The sequence below is a fragment of the Balaenoptera ricei genome, chromosome 3 (genome assembly GCF_028023285.1).
Source record: "Balaenoptera ricei isolate mBalRic1 chromosome 3, mBalRic1.hap2, whole genome shotgun sequence".
NCBI classification, from domain to species: Eukaryota; Metazoa; Chordata; class Mammalia; order Artiodactyla; family Balaenopteridae; genus Balaenoptera; species Balaenoptera ricei.
In genome coordinates, this window is record NC_082641.1 from 31,215,232 (window position 1) to 31,238,878 (window position 23,647).

General features: G+C 38.7%; 1 protein-coding gene across 12 annotated transcripts in view; it reads right to left on the reverse strand.

Annotated features, from left to right (window-relative positions):
* CPLANE1 (ciliogenesis and planar polarity effector complex subunit 1) overlaps positions 1-23,647 on the reverse strand; it is a 131,757-nt gene that overhangs the window by 14,485 nt on the left and 93,625 nt on the right. For 7 of the 12 annotated variants that reach the window (XM_059916250.1, XM_059916252.1, XM_059916251.1 and 4 more), the window contains 8 exons: positions 21,213-21,362; positions 17,750-17,780; positions 16,835-16,966; positions 11,673-11,838; positions 9,580-9,638; positions 8,951-9,118; positions 7,785-7,912; positions 4,441-4,530 (listed from right to left, as the gene is read on the reverse strand). In XM_059916250.1, the coding sequence (XP_059772233.1) occupies positions 4,441-4,530; positions 7,785-7,912; positions 8,951-9,118; positions 9,580-9,638; positions 11,673-11,838; positions 16,835-16,966; positions 17,750-17,780; positions 21,213-21,362 (924 nt within the window). Of the gene's footprint in view, positions 1-4,440; positions 4,531-7,784; positions 7,913-8,950; positions 9,119-9,579; positions 9,639-11,672; positions 11,839-16,834; positions 16,967-17,749; positions 17,781-21,212; positions 21,363-23,647 lie in introns of those variants that run through there. The other 5 variants (XM_059916256.1, XM_059916253.1, XM_059916255.1 and 2 more) reach the window with 4 other exon arrangements.

Genomic DNA, 23,647 nt, shown 5'->3' on the forward strand with positions numbered 1-23,647 from the left:
CAAAACAAAACAAACAAAAAAGCAACAGTAACCTCTAGGATAAGAGAGTCCAGGGAGGAGAGGCCACAGAAAAAAAAATGGAACTCTGGAGAAGTTCCAAGTTAAAAGCTGGATGAACTCAGAGAGCTGGGCCTTCCTTGCCTCTCTCTTATGGAAAATCTTGTGGAAGCTTCACAGGAGTGATATTCTCAGCATCACCACTCGCGCTGCACAGCTACAATCCGCCTTTGGGCACAGGCATCAAGGTAAGTGCAGTAGCCACACATTATGGCCCCCTTCCTCCTTACTGAATATCAGTATTTGCTGAAAAGAAACATTCATCCCAGCTCGCGCCCACAGGCAGCTTAGCGCATCGGCCCATCGACAGCGCTTCTCTGCACGAGGCCTGGAGGAGCTGGCCCCACCTAACACACTTCATGTTCCAAAGCCAGTATTACAGCACATTCTACCCCTACCGGGTGACCTGAAGAAACACCCGAGATGAGTGTATATGTGGGGTATACGATGGGAAGTAAACTCAGGTCCCAACAAGCAGGCCTGTGGCTCCTTGAAGAGGGGAAGAAGAGGTAACAGAGTGCTAAGGTTTGGGCCACCTGGTCTTTCATCTCTCTACCAACCTCATGTGCTAAGGATACCTCCAAGAAATAAGCACCCCCCCACCCCCAAATAACAGCAGTGCACATTTTGGCATTTACTATGGGCTATGCACACTACCTACATTCAGTCCGTTGAATTACCAGAGAGCCCCAGGACCTGGTCATCGGTCTTCTTACACATCTACATCCTCCCTCGCTGACCTCATCTAGTTCCATGGCTGGAAATACCTACATGCTGACAACTCTCAAACCTGTATCTCTAGCTTCATAGTGCAAACGGCCTTCTTGACACCTTGCCTTGGATGTCAATAAACATTCCAATCTTAACATGTCCAAAATCAAACTGTTAATTTCTGCCCTATTCCGGGAAATGCTCTATATTCCAAATCGAATGACTTCTCCCCATTTTTATTATTATAACCCTAGTCCAAGGAATATCTCTGTGCTTGTCTGCTGCCTTCTGTTCTTTTTCTCCCACATGTTCTAAAATGTAAATTATATTATCTCCCTGCTTAATTCCCTCCAATGGAGTCCCACTGGATGCAGAGTAAAATCCAATCCAGGCAATCTATCAAGATTGCCTCTGTAGCAGGGCTTTGAACTTGCTCTTCTCTCCGCCTGGAACTGTTCTTCCTTATTGTTACATGATAACCCCCTTTTCAACATTCAGCATCTTCACTCCAATGACACCTTCTCAAAGAGACCTTCAAGGTCTCCCATATCTTATTTTTGTGCTACCGTCTGTGTTGTTCCTGACTAACAGTGCCTGGTAAGTAGCAGGAGCTCAACAGACTGCTGCAGAATAAATACTCTTCGTGAAAGTCCTGTGGGGAAAGAGTTACTATCCCCATTTTGCAAATCAGGAAGGTGAGGCTTAGAGAGGTTATGTAATTTGCCCAAGGTGAGAGAGATGATCTATGCCCAGAACCTAAGCTAATATGTTAACTTTCTGTTCTTTTGGGTGAGGGAAGAATAGGACTTAGAGAGCTCTTCTGGATAATCTTCACATCTGTAAGTGAGAAACAGGTCTATTTATCTGGATCCCCAAGGCAGCAGCTTTCCAATAGCTTGCTTCTTGGATTACAGGGAGAAGGGTGGCAGTACAAGAGGGCTTAGGGATTCTTCTTTTGATTAGCCCCAAGGGTCTGAAACAGAAATATGGTTAATATCATTCTGTAGCACCTGTGGTCACCACTTTAGAATCCAATGTGAGGACTGTGCTCTAGTTGAAAAAGGGCTTTTTTTCCTGCTATTTAAAGACACCACTGAGTATTTTGGGGTGTGACTGAAAGTTTCATATTAAAATAATTATTTCAGTAAATATTACTAAGGAACAAGTTTTGAAAAACTGTGAAAGAAAAAATATCTATGAATGCACAATCAGAATGCACAGGTGAACACACTGTATTTAAAAAAAAAAAAAAACAGCTGGTAAAACAGAAAAGGTTGAGACTGAGGATAAAAAGAAGAGAAACCAACAGGTAGTTAAGCAGCATTGTAACTACAAGGGCAGGCTGTCCCTCCAGAGTAGATGGAAACAACGGAGGCGGGTGCTGAGGTTGTTCCTTTGAGTCTCCCAGGCATGGTAAGAGATTAGCAAAGACTGTGACCATTAACTAATCCCACCCCTATCTCCACTGCAATTAATTTGGTATCTAATCTTTGCTACTCTTGTTTTGTCAAATGAACATAATTACTGCCATCTAGAAAGAATGGACAGATCATCACCAAGTCGGCTGATACTAAGGTTAATAAGCCTACATTTTAGGGTAAACTTTTACCTATGGGGTATCTACAAACCTTGAGAGGCTATCACTGGCTTTCTCTCACCTTGCTTTACACAGGGATGGCTTTGTAATTTCCTTCGCTTCAGATCAAAGTGCATTTCTCTAGATTTATTTGGGATATCCAATTTTGAGATAAAAATACAATATGAAAAAAATTCTGTGAAACAGTACATGTGCAAAGCTTCTCCAGGTGGGGTGTTCCTACCCCAACATGGCCAGGGAAAACTTTCTAAGGTCAAAGGTAAGTGATATATCAAGAAGAAACCCCACAGTGGAAACTAGTGGGCAAGTGCACCAGCTTCCCCTAAAGTAGCATCTTCCTCTGTAGGAGAGTGAATGCCGCCTCTCAGTTTCTTTATTGCCAAACAACTCTATAGAGTCTTGCCTGAGGAATCTAAAACTGAACAGTAAACCTGCATCCATTAGTTCCACCTCCCCTAGAAGAAAACCCTGCTCCTCCTCTTGCCCAACCTGTGTCAATTATTAGGCCACAGTCTAGACAAACACCCAAGCTAGAAACCTGGAGTCATACTCTCAGAGGCTGGACCCTGGACAATGAAAGAAATACGTCTCTTTGCCTTTATATGGGCAAGGCCTAATGCTAGGTCCTAACTCACTTCAAGAACACAAAACCCAGGCTTCCCTGGTGGTGCAGTGGTTGAGAATCTGCCTGCCAATGCAGGGGACACGGGTTCGAGCCCTGGTCTGGGAAGATTCCACATGCCGCGGAACAACTAGGCCCGTGAGCCACAACTACGGAGGCTGCGCGTCTGGAGCCTGTGCTCCGCAACAAGAGAGGCTGCGATAGTGAGAGGCCCGCGCACCGCGATGAAGAGTGGCCCCCGCTTGCCGCAAAGAGAGAAAGCCCTTGCACAGAAATGAAGACCCAACACAAATAAATAAATAAAATTTTTTAAAAAAGAACACAAAACCCTGAGTCTCTGGAGGCTTCATAATACAATACAAAGGTACATATAATTTCAGTTATTTTTAGGGGTAACGTATTTTGGGGCATTTTATCTGTTAAACATTGCTCCATATTTGCTTAGAAAAGAATAAAAAGCTATGGGGTATTCTAAATTAGAAAACATCTTAACAAAAGATTAAAATGAGAGACTTTGAAAGAAAACAACTAGCCTGGGATTATAAAATTATAAGCACAGGAAATGATGCTTCTAGGACTCAAATTAATCCCAGTAACTGGAGGCTTGGGTTTTAATGCATACAATGGGGGAAAGTATGGAAAGGACCGAGTAGAATTTCTAGAAGGTATAGCCATGGACATTAAAGCTTGATAAATGAGTTAAATAGCAGATTAGACACAGCTGAAGAGAGATGTGATGTAAACTGAAAGAAGAATCTGCAAAGAAAGGAGACAGCAGTGGAGAGAGGCATAATAACAGGAACAGATTAATTCACACCTCTCATCATTTTTATGGTATATATGAATTAGTGTTTTCATCATTATTCCCATCAAATTTAGTTCTTTAATTCCACAGATACCTCACTCGATTCAATGAGATCATGCACATAAGATGTTAATACAATGCTTGGCATCAAGTAAGTTCTCTATAACTGCTAGCTGTTCTTTCTGTTGGTCTAAGGGGATTTGAGCAGGCCACTTGGCTTCTCTACACCTCAGCTTCCTCAGCTGTAAGATGGGGATAAGAGTTGCCCTGACTATCTACCAGGGTTGTTACAGACAGCTAATAGGAGGATGAACGTGAAACTTTTTTAAATTGTGGAGAGTAACAGCAGTTGAGGGGTGGGCTCGGGGAGATGTTGGGGACTGAGATAATGATGTATAATTTCCCTCTCTCTCCATCAGAGCAGAGCTAATTGGGCCAAACGTATGGGTCTGTGTGCTCCATGGCTATGTGATCACAGCACCTTCCTGAGTACTTGTTTTTATGTTCAGCACTGTGCTTATTAAGCCCATTACCACCACCTAGCCACATTCTTCATACTGAAATCCGTATCTGACATTTCTAAGAGTGATTTATGATTTTAAAATTTTTAGTATTAAGCTCAAGAACTTTCTAATCTTTATCCCATACCTTTTCGGATGGTAACTGGAGACTGCACAGCCTTTCTTACTGCCACTTTGGCTCCACCAGCTTTCCTCTGTATGGTAAAAGTAGCAGTTCCTATAAAGACAGGCGAACTTCTTTAGCCTTCCATATGCACCTTTCATGTTGTAAGTTCTTTGAGGACAGAAATCTTCTGCTTAGTAGGGGCCCAATAAATGGTGGTTGATTTGAACCAAGAAAGCAAAACAAAAATGCAGACGAAGGAAGGGAAAGTCTACTTTGAGACTTGGTATCCTTATAGCACAACCACGGACCTTTCTCATATGGCAAATGTGCCCTGACAACATCTCTGGCAACTGGAAAAGCCAGGCGTATAAGCCTATTTCCAGTAAACACCTAGACAAAATGCGAAGAGAATGATCAACTAAGGTTTCTTAAATTCCAGGATTAGTAGCAACCATTTACTGTTTATGTCATGCAAAATGTTTTACTTATGATCCTCAACAGCTCTATGTGGTAGGATTTAAAAAACATATCTGAGAGCACAAAGTAAGCGGCAGAGCTGGGCTATGAACCTAGGCCTGTATGATTTCAAAGGCTAGACCTATTGTTTATGCTTATAATGCCTCTCAGATACTTATTATATAGTCCTCATATATTGTTTTTGACAGAATTAAACACAAAACAAGCAAAAAAAAAACAGAAAGAAAACCCTTAAATTTAACAGTTTGCGCGCGGGGCTGAAGAAGTTAGGCAAAAACTGTATACTGCTTTATAGAAGACAGATAGTTGGGACTTCCCTGGTGGCACAGTGGTTAAGAATCCGCCTGCCAATGCAGGGGACATGGGATCGAGCCCTGGTCCGGGAAGATCCCACATGCCGTGGAGCAACTAAGCCCGTGCGCCACAACTACTGAGTCTGTGCTCTGGAGCCCGCGAGCCACAACTACTGAGCCTGCGCGCCTAGAGCCCGTGCTCCGCAACAAGAGAAGCCACCGCAATGAGAAGTCTGTGCACCACAACGAAGAGTAGCCCCTGCTCGCTGCAACTAGAGAAAGCCCATGTGTAGCAATGAAGACCCAATGCAGCCAAAAATAAATAAATAAATTAATTTAATTTAATAAATAAATAAATAAAAGACAGCAACAGAGTCAAACTCAAAGAATTTTCAGGAAAACTTCTTTTACAGAAGAACTGCAGGGAATTTTTAAAGCTTGATGGAGCCTCACTTCCCACCTGTGCAACAACTGAACTTGCCCCAGCGGGCTCACGTTGTCTGTATCACTGACTGGAGGAGCCCGGTTTCTCCCACTGCCGCTGGATGTTGTCAGGGGAATGGCTGGGTTCTGGATGTGGCGGAGGCAGTCAGGGCGGTCAGTGTGTTCACACTCCCTCAAGTTGCCTCTCCTACCTTTGCCTTAGAGGTCCAGGAAGCTGAGTGACAGGTCGGCTCAGATAACAGTTAGGCATATGGTGTTCTGTGACACAGTATAAACACTACAATACCTGCCCAGTAATGTTCTTGAACAATAATCAGTTTATAAATAGCTATTTTTAAGCAAAAAAGCTAAACAGCCTTTTTTTCCCATTTATCCAGTTATTCAATTATTTCATTTGTTCAATGTGAAGCGGTAATACAAGATGTAGGGAGTGTTGCTACCCTCAAACATTTAGTCTATCCTGGGACAAAACCAAGTTTATAAGTAACTACAACATAAGACCTGTTGCAGTAGTGCCTCAAGAGGGGCAGAAACACATGACTGAGGGTTCAGAGGACAAAAAAAATAACTATATTAGTTACCAATGCTACTATTTGTCTCTAATATTCACAACTACCATGCAAGTTAAGTATTAGCCAGTTTAAAAATGAAAATATGGATGTTAAAATTCATTACACTGGGTTGGAAGAGCTAAAGAATTAAAATTAGGGATGTCTTCCAAGACACGGAGGGGAGGCATTTAAGGTATAAGGGAAATTTTCAAGGCAGGAATGGGAGCACACAGCATGTGTCTGGAAAACAAGCCTGCAAGTGCTATGGGTCATCCGGATTATATGCGGAAAGGAGGCTAAGGAGGCAGAAGGGGAGGACACCTTAAAGGCCAGGGAGAGGGTGTGGACTCATCTGTGTGGGGTACGGGTCACTGAGGACTTCTGAGTCCCTGGGCAGCAGCAGCACCTCATCAAGCACAGCTCAGCAAGGACAGGTAAGGGGACCACAGAGGGCCAAGGCCTCAGCCCGGCCAAGTGCAAGGTAACAATACAGGCCTGACATTGGGCAGGTCCAAGGAAAAGACATATTTCCACATAATCCAAGACTTTTCCATCTGACATTAAGAAACCATGATTGAAGTATAAAATCTTTTCCAATTTTGGATATTTCTTTTATTTAATTTTGGTAAATGTATCAGGTATAAAATAAAACTTAAAAAAGTTTTTTAAATGGTTACTATTTTGAAATTCTAGTTTAAAAAAGAACAGTGTTTTCTTATTATAATTCATCAATCAAAAGCAAGAGTTAACCAAACTATAAAGTTTCATCAAAAAGACTGCAATATATGGATACTTCAATTTTCTCAGTTAACATGCATACTAAAGTTCAGGTTCTAGGTGTGGAGGCTCTAGACCCAGACTGGGTTTAAATCTAGACTCTACCACTTCCTAGATATCTGATCTTAGGCAGTTATTTCAACTTTCTCTGCACTGGCCTTCTCTTGTTTAAAATGGGAACATAATAGTACCTTTCTCGCAGAGTTGTAATTCAAGTGCTTAAATGGAACCTGGCACATTAGTTATTATTATACATTCTTAGCTGTATATATGTATACTACATGTTAACTATGATTATACATTTTTAAACAAATAAGTATGTTTTACTTTAGTAATCAAAACCCAAATATGACAAAATAAACTAAAGGAAGGCTAGTAATGAATAACATACTATATCTTCAAATGTGGAAAAGAATATTCAAAAAGGGTAAAAACGATATTATTTCAACCTGCGCCTGTTCTATTCCTACTCTATGATATATCCATCCTGAAATGTATCAGAACTTGATTTGTAAAAATGCCTACATCTTTAGCCACACAAAAGAAATAGATTCCCAAATAAGTCATATCACACAGAATTGACTGTTCAAATTCTATTACAAAAAGGCCATTAGTTTAAAAAGATCCCTAGGGTCTTCTTATTTCAAAGCAATAGAACAAAATCCCAGTACCGCTAACTCTTTATCAATCCCTTGCATTCTGCTGAAATAGAAACTGCTTTTCACTAAGATTTACAACTTTTACTAATGAAAACACAACTTTGGAGACAAGAAAAGAATAGGTCCAAATTACACAAGATAAAAAAAAAAGTTTTCAGTCTTACCACATGGCCAAGGTGAGCCTTGAGTTTGCCCCAAAGGTCTCCCCTTTTGGGTATAACTTGGTTTGATGGATATATATCTGACTTTTCCAGGTCTATGTATTGGAAAATTGTGATCATGTCGATTCTCTCTAAAGTAGAAATTACACAGTTATTGTAATAGAATCTTCTATCAGTGATAAACTACAATATTTCAAAAGATGTAAATTCCAGTTCAGATTAATACATTCATTTTGTACCTCAGTGATGCATTTAGTATAGAATTCTCCTCATATCTCAAACTTCACTCATTTTTTTCCAAAGAAATTGTTTTTATCTATCCATTTCAAATGCTCTATACATTTGGCAGTTATTTATGTATTAAATACCATGCATTATTCTAGGAAATATTCAAGGAGAGTCTCTGCTCTTTTGATTACACCCCAAATGACACACACACAAGTAATCTGATTACGTCTAGCTTTGTGTCCGGTAGCATTTCCTCTAGGCTCTTAAGTTACATGATTATGTTTACAATCCTAATCAATTATTTTGTCAAAGGTGGTAATTTTTAACAACACTATACTGGCAGTTCATTTCCTCCTTATGGGTCATTAACAAATATAATTCTGTGTTTGTTTGCCATATATAAGAAACTTTACACTTGGGTACTTTTCTTTAGTATCTATGTTTAATTAATTCTTGCCTAATGAACTAATATCCAAACCTAATGCAGGTCATTAATTTAAGAAGAAACATATAACAGTATCTACAATTGAATCAGCAATAACTGGGTGGGAAGAAGAGGAAGAAGTGGTAAGCTGGTGATGACTGTCTGTTTCTACAAGAATGGAGCCAAGTAGAGAAACAGGGGAGCAGTTAGGAGGCAAATTACAGAAGGAATTATTAACAAAAACTACAGAAAAGAAGAAAACAGGATTGAATGGATATAAAAATTGTATTAGTCATACAGAAGTGCTTTGTTATATCTTAATTAGAGATTTAATGCCAATTTTGTCTTTTTCCTTGGTGATTAAAACTAATGAAGACCTCATAATTATGGCACCATTTTCCCCTTCACTTTATTATCATAATTCAGAACAAGTCCACTGAACGTGAGTCACAACAGCGCTTCACACTTATCACGCTTGACATAACCTTGCCAAATGACGTGCCAAACCTTGTCTTACCCTCTTGGAGAAAGGGAGCGTTGCCTTCTGGGAATTTGAGCAGGTCTGGGTTTGTTAGGCAATGGTTTCTGTGCAGTTGCTGGAAGCTGTACTGATTCAGATAACAGTTCATTCATCAGACTGTATGCTTGTGAGATTCGACGACTATAGTGGTCAGAGAGTAGCAATCTTTAGAGAAAGAATTAAACATTTAGTAAAAGAGTCACTTTCAGTTCATATTTCTAGAGGGAACATAGTGTTCAAAGACCACCTAGCATTTATTTTCTTCAATGCATTTCAACACAAATTCAAATTTCAGATTTCTGAAAACCATTAGGAGGTATTATTAAAGGCATCTGTAGTTATGGCCTTTGGGGTATTTTCAAAATGCACATACATATCTGGATTGGGAGAGGGAGGGGAATAGCAGAAATAAGGTATAAAAATTGAATGGAATAAATAATATTTGAAAGCAAATTCCAAAAAAGGCTATTGGAGTCTAATTATTTTCCTTGCAGTTAGCTCCCATAATTTTCTGTTTATCAACAAAAAAGGGACTACTGTGCAAACCAGAATCCCTAAGGCATTATCTACGGCCTCGAGTGAGCAAGCAAGAGAGAGAATGATCAGGGTGCAACCACCAAACTCACCTGTCTTTTTCGTGCTTCATCTTTTGTCTCAGCCTGATTTCCCTTGAGGTCATGTAAAACTGCACAAGAAATAACCAGTTAGTTCATTATTGTTCAGTTCAAATAATTAAACCATTATGACCCTTGGAAAACATGAAAATTCCACTAATATGTTTTAATAGGAAGTTAAAACATAATTTTGTTATTTAGGAAACAGTACAAAACACTGTCATATTTGATGAAGCTTCCTACCCCAGCACAAAATATGAAAATGTTAAATTAAAGCATCATGTAATTAAAATAAAATCCAATTTAATAAATGGAATGCAAAGTCTATTTTAGTAGTTAAACTAATGTATTTTCTCAAAAGGAGAGATCCTTATCAGCTGCATTTAAAATGGAAAATAGGAACGTTTTAAGGATGGAGACACCCATACTTTGTACTCTGTCTTATGATTAATCTCACCAAGAGCTTGGTTGATAAAAGCAGAAATGAGTCAGACATTTAAAACCATCACTTCAATGTTTTAAAATGTTTACCAGAAACCTACTATAGTGGGTTCATTGTGACTTGTAAACTCTTCAAAACTTATGCACCATGGGGTAAACTGGCCAACATCAGCTATATATGTCTTATTCCAGAACATTAAGAGTTACTGTTGAATTACTAATGAGGATAAGTCCTTTCACATACAATGGATTCACTTTCTCAAGGTCCTATACAGTAGTCAACAATAATTTAAGGTCTTACTGATTTCTGATAAAAATGAAAACGAAAATTTTAATTACATTAACCCCTCACTAGTTCCATACCTTTACCCAAATAGAAGCTAAAAATAAACAATTATCTGCGATACTGAAGATGTCACAAAGTCTATGAACAAAACAGTCCCAATGCCCTCAGAGTTCATTTATTCTAAATTTGGATACAATTCTAACCGTCTGGGGAATCTGCTTGGCTGACAGGGAGGGCGATATGCAAACTCACCCTCCGTGGGGTGGAAGAGCACACATATACACACACACTGTAAGATTCTGGTCTTCGAGTAGCCCTGAAGGTCATTACCATGTCCCCAGAGCTATCAACAAAATGTTATCTAACATCAGCATGCTCTCTCCAGACACAGGTAAGTAAATTACACTCTTTAAATAATAGTTCACCTACTTTTGCACCATTTGGTGCTGAAATGTGACAACCTTATCTGGAAAATTCACTTACAGAATATGTTCCCCTCATGATGCTGAAAAAAAATGAAGTGCTATTATATTTTATTTCAGATGACAAAGTAAAAGATAAACTATAATCCTAGTGTAATCTAAATGTGAGTTTCACAGTCATGTAATCATCAAAGTAACATTGCTTTGTTTCACCTTCTGAAGAAAAACACTTCTGACCTGACCATGGTGATGTCCATAGTCAGGGCTCAGGAAACGAAAGATGACAGTTTAAAGGACAGTTGAAACACACACACAGAAGGGCCACTGTTCTGTTGGTTCATAACTGGACCATACTTTAATAGATTTTTTTGTAGATAACTTATGGAGAGAAAATTGATTTTTAAAATAGCTTTACTACACACACAGTTGTTCAACTGCCACTGACTTTCATTGAAAATTAAGGGAGTGACTCCAACTGGTCACCCAACCCCTCGACCTCTTCATTCGGTTAAAATGCTAGAGCCACGGGACTTCCCTGGCTGTCCAGTGGTTAAGACTCTGTGCTCCCAACGCAGGGGGCCCGGGTTCAATCCCTGCTCAGGGAACTCTATCCCACACGCAGCAACTAAGAGCCCGCATGCCGCAACTAAGACCTGGCACAGCCAAATAAATAAATTAATTAATTAATAAAAAATAAAATAAAATGCTAGAGCCATAATTAGCCTCAGGGAGAAAAAATAATTTAAGATAGTTCAATAGAACATGGTTTGTAGAATTCCCTGCTACATTTTGTTAAGGTAATTTCTTAACTTTTCCAGACTTAAGTAAAATGCTGACTTTTCTATCAAATAAAAAAATGCATCCAAATTATGTTAATCCTTTTCTTGAATACTTGCCAAGAAAAAAATTACAGATATTCTGTGATAATTCCATTACCCTGGATACCACAGACTTACTGGGTTGCTCCTGGGGCAGAAAGGATGATGTTCTTGCCCTCTCTTCTCTGCTAGCTGAGTTAAGTACTCTGCCATTCTTTCTTTTCGTTTTCTTTTCATCCAGACTTGAATCTCTTTTCTCTCCTTCTCAGTTCTTTGTGGACGTCTACCAGAGGAATGCTGAATCCTAAGAAATTTAACCAGCAGGGCATCACTTGATGTTAAATTTGTTATGGAGATAAAAAGTATCACAACTAAATACTGCTTCTTTGGACAGATTCTGCCCCATCTTGAAGAGTCATACACTCATGATGTCTAATCAACTTGCTACAACCTGTCCCCTGAAATCCACTGACAATGATCTCAGGTCACTGACAGCCTCTTCAGTCTTCATCTTACTGCACTTCTCTATAAATTTGGTACAACTGGCTTCTCCTTCCTGCTTTAAACTCTCTCTTACCTGGGTCTTTCTCTAACTCTCAAAACATGATGCAGCCTCTTAAATTGGTACCTTTCTTCTCTGCTCACCATGAGATATTAATGTCTTTAAAGGTTCTGGTTTGGATTTCTTCACTTATAATCTATTTCTGGACTATCTCAATCACTTCCAAAACTTATACTACAGAGATGACTTCTAAACTGATGCTTCTCTGGATCTGGCCTCACGTTCCTGCCCAGGCCACACCTCCCAAGGGCCGACTCAAGCTAATGACTGAGCGTAGCAGGGATGTTGTGGCTGGCCCCGATCTACAGAGACAGGACTCCTCTGATGGGCGATTTTGGCATGATGTCTCACCACTGACCCAGCTGAAACACGCTTAGAGCTATACTATACTCTGGGATTGCTTACCCAACCCTCTCTCCTTCACAGGCAGCGGTCAGAACTGCATTGGGGTCTGATGCCTCGCCCCACTTCTGATTTTTCCCTTCACAGGCATTTCTCTCAGTAAATCTTTTGTACATCTAATCCCATCTTGGCTTCTACACAAAGAGTACTGAGAGTGGCCCCAAAAAACAGGTGCTGTAGACGGGGATTTGGGGCAGACTCATCACCCAGTATGCGAAGAAGACACCATCCTAACTGGAAGATGGGTCATGGATACAGACGATATGGCTGATACTGAACACCTGCTTTCCTTCTGAGAGACTGGACTCTTTGTACATGCCAGGCAGAGGGTACCCTACCCAACCAGCCCCCAATGAATGAATAAGCCAAAAGGCATATGTATCCCAAAGAAGCATTAGTAGAAGAGGCAGCCTTCATTCTATCAGGAACGAGTTCTTGGCCCAGGAAAGGCTACAAGGAAAAACATTTTAACCTAATGTTCCAAGGAAAAGCTATTTAAAATGTATTCTAAGGGTTCATATTTAGGGTAAAGTACGACGAAATAAATCATTAATCCTTCTAAGAAGAAATAGGATTAAATTTATGTTGTACTCAGAGTGATGAGACCTTGGGAAAACTCAAAGGATACAGATGTGCTGTATTAGTTAAATAAACCAGTCTATATATATTAGAGGAGGGGGAGGAATGACATATACACATCACAAAATGTATTTACAAAGAAAAAAATCTATTTTAAGCTTTGAATTTGTTTCTTAAAAAATCAGAAAATTAGAAATCAATTAGAAATCAAATACAGGAAAAACAAACTGTAAAAAACACAAATATATGGAGGCTAAACTGCACTGCTAAATAACCAAGAGATCACTGAAGAAATCAAAAAATAAAAAAATACCTAGAAACAAATGACAACAAAAACACGATGATCCAAAACCTCTGGGATGCAGCAAAAGCAATTCTAAGAGGGAAGTTTATAGCAATTCAAGCTCACCTCAAAAAACAAGCAAAACCTCAAATAAACAATCTAACCTTACACCTAAAGCAACTAGAAAAAGAAGAACAAAGAAAACCCAAAGTCAGTAGAAGGAAAGAAATCATAAATATAAGAGCAGAAATAAATGAAATAGAAACAAAGAAAACAATAGCAAAGATCAATAAAACTAAAAGTTGGTTCTTAGAGAAGATAAACAAAATTTATAAACCCTTAGCCAGACTCATCAAGAAAACAAGGGAGAGGACTCAAATCAATAAAATTAGAAATGAAAAAGGAGAGATTACAACTGACACTGCAGAAATACAAAGGATCATAAGGGACTACTACAAGCAACTGTATGCCAACAGAATGGACAACCTGGAAGAAATGGACAAATTCTTGGAAAGGTATAACTTTCCAAGATTGAACCAGGAAGAATTAGAAAATATAAACAGACCAATCACAGGTAATGAAATTGAAACTGTAATTAAAAATCTTCCAACAAACAAAAGTCCAGGAAGAGATGGCTTCACAGGCGAATTCTATCAAACGTTTAGAAAAGAGTTTTAACACCTATCTTTCTCAAACTCTTCCAAAAAATTGCAGAGGAAGGAACACTCCCAAACTCGTTCTACGGGACCACCATCACCCTGATACCAAAACCAGACAAAGATATCACAAAAAAAGATAACTACAGACCAATATCACTGATGAATATAGACACAAAAAATCCTCAACAAAATACTAGCAAACAGAATCCAGAAACAGATTAAAAAGATCATACACCATGATGAAGTGGGATTTATCCCAGGGATGCAAGGATTCTGCAATATACACAAAACAATCAATGTGATACACCATATTAACAAATTAAAGAATAAAAACCATATGATAATCTCAGTAGATGCAGGAAAAGCTTCTGACAAAATTCAACTCCCATTTATGATACAAACTTTCCAGAAAGTGGGCACTGGGGGAACCTAACTCAACATAATACAGGCCATATACGATAAAGCCACAGCAAACATCATTCTCAATGGTGAAAAACTGAAAGCATTTCCTCTAAGATCAGGAACAAGACAAGGATGTCCACTCTCGCCACTCTTATTCAACATAGTATTGGAAGTCCTAGCCACAGCAATCAGAGAAGAAAAAGAAATAAAAGGAATACAACTGGAAAAGAAGAAGTAAAACTGTCACTGTTTGCAGATGACATGATACTATACATAGAAAATCCTAAAGATGGCACCAGAAAACTACTGGAACTAATCAATGAATTTGGTAAGTTTCCAGGATACAGCATTAATGCACAGAAATCTCTGGCATTCCTATACACTAACAATGAAAGATCAGAAAGAGAAATTAAGGAAACAATCCCATTTACCATCGCAACAAAAAGAGTAAAATACCTCGGAATAAACCTACCTAAGGAGGCAAAAGACCTGTACTCAGAAAACTATAAAACACTGATGAAAGAAATCAAAGATGACATAAACAGATGGAGAGATATACCATGCTCCTGGATTGGAAGAATCAATGTTGTGAAAATGACTATACTGCCCAAAGCAATCTATAGGTTCAATGCAATCCCTATCAAATTACCAATGCCATTTTTCACAGAACTAGAATGAGAAATTTTACAATTTGTATGGAAACAAAGAAGACCCCGAATAGCCAAAGCAATCTTGAGAAAGAAAAACGGAGCTGGGGGAACCAGGCTCCCTGACTTCAGACTATACTACAAAGCTACAGTAATCAAGACAATATGGTACTGGCACAAAAACAGAAATACAGATCAATGGAACAGGATAGAAAGCCCAGAGATAAACCCACGCACATATGGTCACCTTATCTTTGACAAAGGAGGCAAGAATATACATGGAGAAAAGACAGCCTTTTCAATAAGTGGTGCAGGGAAAACTGGACAGCTACATGTAAAAGAATGAAATTAGAACACTCCCTAACACCATACACAAAAATAAACTCAAAATGGATTAAAGACCTAAATGTAAGGCCAGACACTATAAAACTCTTAGAGGAAAACATAGGCAGAACACTCTAGGACATAAATCACAGCAAGATCCTTATTGACCCACCTCCTACGGTAATGAAAATAAAAACAAAAATAAATGGGACCTAATGAAGCTTAAAAGCTTTTGCACAACAAAGGATACCATAAACAAGACGAAAAGACAACCCTCAGAATGGGAGAAAATATTTGCAAACTAATTAACTGACAAAGGATTCATCTCCAAAATATACAGCAGTTCATGCAGCTCAATATTAAAAAAACAACCCAATCCAAAGATGGGCGGAGAACCTAAACAGACATTTCTCCAAAGAAAATGTACAGATGGCAAACAAATACATGAAAAGATGCTCTCAACATCACTAATCATTAGAGAAATGCAAATCAAAACCACAGTGAGGTATCACCTCACACCGGTCAGAATGGCTATCATCAAAAAATCTAAAACAATAAATGCTGAAGAGGGTGTGGAGAAAAGGGAACCCTCCTGCACTGTTAGTGGGAATGTAAATTGATACAGCCACTATGGAGAACAGTATGGAGTTTCCTTAAAAAACTAAAAATAGAACTACCCTATGACCCAGCAGTCCCACTACTGGGCATATACCCTGAGAAAACCATAATTCAAAAAGAGTCATGGACCACAATGTTCATTGCAGCTCTATTTACAATAGCCAGGACATGGAAGCAACCTAAGTGTCCATCGACAGATGACTGGATAAAGAAGATGTGGCACATATATACAATGGAATATTACTCAGCCATAAAAAGGAACGAAACTGAGTTATTTGTAGTGAGGTGGATGGACCTAGAGTCTGTCATACAGAGTGAAGTAAGTCAGAAAAAGAAAAACGAATACTGTACGCTAACGCATATATGTGGAATCTAAGAAAGTGGTACTGATGAACCAAGTGGCAGGGCAGGAGTAAAGAAGCAGACGTAGAGAATGGACTTGAGGACACGGGGAGGGGGAAAGGTAAGCTGGGATGAAGTGAGAGAGTGGCATGGACATATATACACTACCAAATGTAAAATAGATAGCTAGTGGGAAGCAGCTGCATAGCACAGGGAGATCAGCTCGATGCTTTGTGACCACCTAGAGGGGTGGGATAGGGAGGGTGGGAGGGAAGCTCAAGAGGGAGGGGATATGGGGATATATGTATACATATAGCTGATTCACTTTGTTGTACAGCAGAAACTAACACAACCTTGCAAAGCAATTATACGCCAATAAAGAGGTAAAAAAAAAAACAAAACACATAAAATATGGTCAATTTTAAATATTCTTGAACCATAAACATTTTAAGCAGGTTAAAAATGAATTATTCAATGATTACCTGGAGATGCTCCTCGCCTGTTGTTCTGTTAAGCCAAGCTCTTCACTGGAAACTCCATCTTTTGTTATAAGGTCATTGATAATGTCTGCAATATCAGTCAGTTCACTCATCTGGAGTGGATCTACTGAAACACTTCATTCCCAAATGCAGTATGAGAGATATAAATCAATATCTACAACTTAATTACATTAAGCAAAAATGAACATGTAAAACTATGCTCTCCAAGAGTATAAATGAACACAAAAAATGATAAACATATAACTAATTTCCTTCTATTGCTTTAATTCCAGTAATCCTCAGTGGAAAAGCCTAATCATCAATAATTGATAACTTCATATGCACTCTCAAAGGAGCAAACATAAGGCCTAGGGGACAACTGGGACAACTAGGACAACAACCTGTCCTGCCTATGGAAATTTAATACGTACGTAGTAAAAGAAAATGTAGCAAGTGTAAGCTACTGTATTCTAATGACCTATGCTGAACAGTAAGGGATACAATATAACAATCCTCAGTTTCTTAAAACAGGAGGCCCCACCCTGGGGCTGTGGACCACTACCCTGCTACCGGTCCGTGGCCTGTTAGGAACAGGGCCACACAGCAGGAGGTGAGAGGTGGGTGATCGAGAAGCTTCATCTGCCGCTTCCCACCGTTCGCATTACTACCTGAACAATACCCATCCCCCAGCCCCGACGTCTGTGGAAAAACTGTCTTCCAAGAAACCGGTCCCTGGTGCCAAAACGGCTGGGGACTGCTATCTTAAAACACCCCATTCCCAATGGGAATTACATTCCTTTAATCCACAAAAAATATGTAGTGTAGAAGTTTACATACATATGAACAACAAAATTTCCAGAACACATAATTTATACCTAACTTTAAGTAAAACTGTGAATTAATTCTTAAGATATTTACCTCTCAAATAATTCATCACTGTTATTCACACCTTAAAAAAAAGAAACATTACTATTAATAAAAATTTCAGGTCAGTTTTTTCTATTTTTGATTATTAACCTGATCTAGAAATTATATATATAGAAACTGAAATATTTTTAAACCTCCATTTGGTAGTGAATATTGTCTACATTTTAAGATTATTACTTTTCTATCCAGAGTACTCTGAATAATACATTTTAGGAGGTACAATCTTTCTTTGCTTCATACACAGTTTAGAATACTGGAGTGAGATTTACTAAAAAAACAAAAAACAAAAACTTCTGATGATCTAAAAGGAATACTTGTGGGAAAATATCTAATTTAACTACAAGAGCCTTTACTTGGAAGAATATGCCCCAAAGAGTAATTTTTAAACGTTGTCCAATATTAACAACACGTCTTTAAAGCAAAACACTTGGTCTACTCAATTTTCTGTATGTTTAACCCTCAAAGAGAATTGAGTTAATACAGGGAAAAGTGTCCTGACATCTCTTGTCAAAAACACTTCCTTGTTAAGATTTTCTTATCCTAAGATAAAGCCACCCTGCCTCTAAGACTTAGAACATCCACATTTTTTTTTTTTTTGGTTTAAGGCCCATGTTCATCATGTCCTTTATTATATCATCCATGCTCACATGTTTTTAATATTAAAACAATTTTGCTTTCTTAAGCACATGTTATTTTGTTTGTTAACCCTCAAATCAAGAATTTTACATTATCTTTGCTCTCAGAGTCTGGTCATTTGCGAGTTCTTCGATAATGGTGTACATATAGGCTAACGAGATATAAAAGATCTGACTAAGAAATGAAACGGATTCCTTTCATCAAAAGGCAGAGAAGTGTTATATTCAAATAACTACTTTTAAAAGTAGTTACATAGGAAGATTCTATCCTTACTTCATTTTCAAACCATTTTTGGAACTTGTTCTTTGGGACAGCCTTCACAATTTACTAAACACAATGGATCAGCTTCATTCCTTGATAGTCACAATTCCTTTTTTTAAAAAATTCCAAGCAGTGACACTGAGCCTGATCATCTACTTCACTTATCAGAAACACCTCTGAATAACTTATGGCTGTTAACAAAAATTAAATCCATTCTCAGTGACTAAATTATTTGGCACTTATATGAACACTCAGAAGAAATTGCTAAGAAATGAAAGTCAATTTCAAAAGAGTAAATTTGAGCTATTTGTGAGCACCAGAAGTAAAGGAATGACTGTACATCTTTCCAAGAAGCCAACCTTGGAGAAGAAAACACCCATTAGGGCATCTAAATTCTGCACTTCTAAAAAAATACTAATTAGGTTTCTTTTTTAATTTATAATTAAACATTGAATACTAGAGAAAAAACATTTCTATTTATCCATCTTTAACTGTGTTATGACATTTACTGACACTTCTCCTTGTTTTTCCCTCTTGCCTTATAGTTTAAGAAGCTATTACAATCCTGAATGAATCATCGCCTTAACCTGGTACTCTCAATTTCTCTTTTCCTAGTACTTTTTTTCTTCTACCTTTAAACATAAGAGTTTATATTTATCCCCAACTCGAAATGATCTTTGACTTCATTTCATTTATCTCATTTCTATCTTCATTTTTCTCATTTCCTTTTACTGTCAGAATTCTTAAGTTGCCTATACTTACAGCTTCTTGAGCCTGTCTTCGTCCCCAACCTGCCTTCTTCTACCCTTGATATTACACTGAAAGTCCTCAAGTCCTTAAAAAAAACTCAGTCTTCATTCTTGACTTTCTGGTGGCTTGTGAAACTGTTAGCCACTCACTTTTTCTTGAAAATCCCTTTACCAGAGTCTGCTCATCCATTTCCCTCACTGGAGGCGGGGGCTCCCCTTGCTCTCTAATGGGTGGCATTTCACAGGTTGGTCCTCAGCTTTTCTCCTTTTTCCATCTTTCTTGCAGAAAACTGATGCACTCTCTAAGTCTTAACTATATAATTAGGTAAAAGGCTCTTACATCTGTTTTTTAAGCCTAAAGCTCTCAGCAAGCTCTACTTCCTTATCAAAAACTAGATCCTAAATATGACATGGCCCTGCATCACCTTAAATGCTACATGTGGTCCAAAGGTGCTCTAGAGTTTGACGTTAAGACCTGGTGATATCCTTGCTCTTAGTCTGACAATGCTAACCAGCCATTCACGTTCTCCTTCCTTTCCAACCACTTAGTCAGTGAGTATCATCAGCTGCCTATTCAGAATGTCTCTTGTTTCTTCTCCTTTCCCACAACACTGCCCAGACCCTCATCACAGCACAGGTCAGATTAATTTAACAGTTCACTAACTGACCTAGGCCTCCATCCTAGTCTTCCTCCTAACCTCCACTGCTCAGAATTTACCAATGATTCCCAAGTACAAAATGGAGTTTAGACTTCTCAGATACAGCTAGAACCCACTAAAGCCTCTTTAACCTCATTTCTCAATTCTCCCCCCACCCATAAGAGGGAAGAGGAAAGATACTGGTAACCAAGAACCTATAGGAATCAAACAGATTCTCAGCTAATTGCTCTATATATAGTACTTAATCTTCACAACAACTCTATGAAGTAAAAATGATTATCCCCATGTGATGATGACAATACAAACAGAATCTAGAAAGAACTTAGAGAACAAAATTACAAAGTTTAAACCAGCTTCTTAATAGCTTTTGTTTAAATAACAGCAATGCCATTTAAAAATAGCATTTCTTAACTGATTATATTAAGTTAATAATGGTAATAAAACATACTGTAAACATTCAGTAGAATCATCATTATTGACCATAAATATCTGAGGGCAAAAATAATATTTAAAGCCACTGTTAGTGGTCCAACTGTGATATTTAGTATGCCCTGCTATTTATATGACACAAAGTATTTGTTAGGACTAAGGAATAGCATTTTGAATTGCCAGCTCCAAATGAAATGGAATGAACAGTGGCACTGAACTTGTCTAAGGCTCAATATCCTCAACTGTAAAATGGGGATAATAATGGTAGCTACGCCACAGGTCAGGCTTACACCAGGGTCAATGCATGTAAAACAACAACGTCTGGCACATGGCAGAGGCTCAGTAAATTACAGCTATTATTTTGTTTTCAAATTGAAACTCTCATAATTGACAGAGTTGGAATTTCTCAATTTTTATAAAAATCAAATATTATAGTGTTATAGTATAATATACCAGTATAATGGTATAATATTTCAGTTGCTATGTATTTAACATTAATAAGTTACACAGAGATATGACACATGATTGCAGTGTATCTTATGAAGCTGACAAGATGACGTAGCTCTTCATGTGAATGGCACAATTTTTAACATCCCTTCCCTGAAACTTATAAGTACTGCAAAATCGCTTCACGAATCCTTCACAACTATATTCTTAGTAAGTACTCTTCAGTAAGAGTATTGGAAAATAAGAGTAAATGAAAAAAGTTAAGAACGATACCAGGAGAAGTCAAATTCTGGTCACTGGAAAGGCTGACAGCTGAATCGGCAGAAGGAAACACACAGGTTTTCTGACTAGGATGAGTTTCCGTTACTGAAATCTGTTCGTTGTCCCTTTGATCTTCTTTATTCATATGAGTCAGGAAATGCACTAATCCATAGTACATATTACAATTAAAAGAAAACAGTAGAAAAAAATCACGTGGGAAAGACATAGCACTTAGCTAACACTTCCACATGGCAACAGACACATTAGAAGTTTACAACATGTTATTCTGATAGCTTTCTATTTACCCCATAATAAAATAATTTAATACAATATTTAAAATTTAAACTCCCTCATGGTAAAAAAAAAAAAAAAAACTATTAAAGTTACTGTCAACTTCAGAAAACACATCAGATTGAGCTACAGTGGATAGGCCCATGCCCTGTTATAAAACAAAGAAGAAATGCTAAATTAAAAAAAAAAAAAAAAGAGATTCATACACAACCAAGACCTGTAAATAAAGAAATCTTCTGGTGCCATAAAACCAAAAGGAATTCAAAGCTGGGCAATAAATGGACAATGATGCCGGCATAGTCCACAGAGGAACAGAAGACATGGTTTCTACAGACTGCAGTGAGGGGAACTGAGCTACCTTCCTACGGCTCAGAGTGCTGAAGGACAGTTCTGTCCATAAAATGCTGATAAAAGGGCTTCTCTGGTGGCGCAGTGGTTAAGAATCTGCCTGCCAACGCAGGGGACATGGGTTCGAGCCCAGGTCTGGGAAGATCCCACATGCCATGGGGCAACTAAGCCCGTGCACCACAACTACTGAGCCTGTGCTCTAGAGTCTGTGAGCCACAACAACTGAAGCCCGTGCGCCTAGAGCCCATGCTCCGCAACAAGAGAAGCCACCGCAATGAGAAGCCCGCGCACCACAACGAAGAGTAGCCCCCGCTCTCCGCAACTAGAGAAAAACCCACACGCAGCAACGAAGACCCAATGCAGCCAAAAACAAATAAAATTTTTTTTTTAAATGTGGATAAGAAAAACTCTGCCCTAAAAGAGCAGCAAAGAAGTTTTCTATCTCCGTGGATAGTGGACGGGAGAAAAATAAAAGTCAACTCTGAGAAATAGAAATCCCTGTCTTGCTACAGGCAAATGTGGGATCTGAATTTATACTATCTATGTAGTACAGCAACTCCAAGCCAAAAAAATATATATAAAAACTTGTCCCCATTTTTTTCTACTTCAGTAACAGCAAGAAGTAAATATAAAACCACTCCAAAGAAAAACATATACAACCTAGCAGAACCCTGCCCCCGCAAAATAAGCTCATGATAAAAAATTAAAACTCACACAAAGAAACAAGCAACCCTGAGGACAGTATATAGGTTTGACAACTGAGAATATGCACACAAAAAATAAAATAATCTGAAAGGGTATAAAATATTACTAAAATAATTAAATTGATGAAAGAAGGTATAGAAACCACACTAAAAGAACATCCAAAGAACAGATAGATTTGAAAAAGAAACAAAACTTCTAGACATTAAGAATGTAGTCACCAAAATTAAAATCCTACAGCAAAGAAGACAGAGCAGAAGAGAGAATTCGTAAACTGAGAGAGAGAGATCTGAGGAAACATCCTGAGCACATCATTGAGAGATAAAAAGGTGGAAATTAAGAAGTGATTAAAAGACAAGAAATAGACTGAGAAGTTCCAACATACCTGTAACAAGTGTTTTAGAAAACAGAACAGAAAGAATGGGGAGGAAGCAATACTCCAAAAGAAACCAGATGAAAAATTCCCAATGTTAAATCTGCAAATTAAAGAATCATTCCTCCCAGGCTGGTCCCCTGTCCTCCAAAGCCCCCTCCAGGCAGCGTGGGTCCGGGGGGCATAGGAGAGAGACCGAGGAGATCAGGAGAAGCAGGTGGGAGAGGCCCTCCGACACCAGAGGAGCAGGAGGAGCAGGAGAGGAGGAGGGCATTTCCCCACCCACTTGAGGCCAGGAAACCTGCTGGGCTCCCAGGTGAGGTCCCCCACCCTCTGAGAGCAGGGGTGGGGGCATATCTGGCCCCCTTCTGTTCCTGGACCCTAAGCCCCACCCCCCACAGCCCCCAGGGCCTTTTCCAACCCTGTGGGTCCTGAACATAAGCCCTGCCCAACACCCAAACCTCACCCTTGCTTAGGACCCGCCCTCCACAGCCAAGGCCTTTTCCCTGTTTTTTTTTTCCTTTTCTTTTCTTTTTCCCTCTTTTCCCTCCTTCTCTTTTTTACTATTGTGGTACTGTTGTACCTTCTGGTTGTTGATTCATCTATATTTTTGTTTTTATATTCTTTCTAACATATCTGTTACTTTCCTAGTCTAATTTTATTTTTTACTTTGTTATTGTTCTCTCTTTTTTTTTTTTTGCCACCCCATGCGGCTTGTGGGATCTTGGTTCAC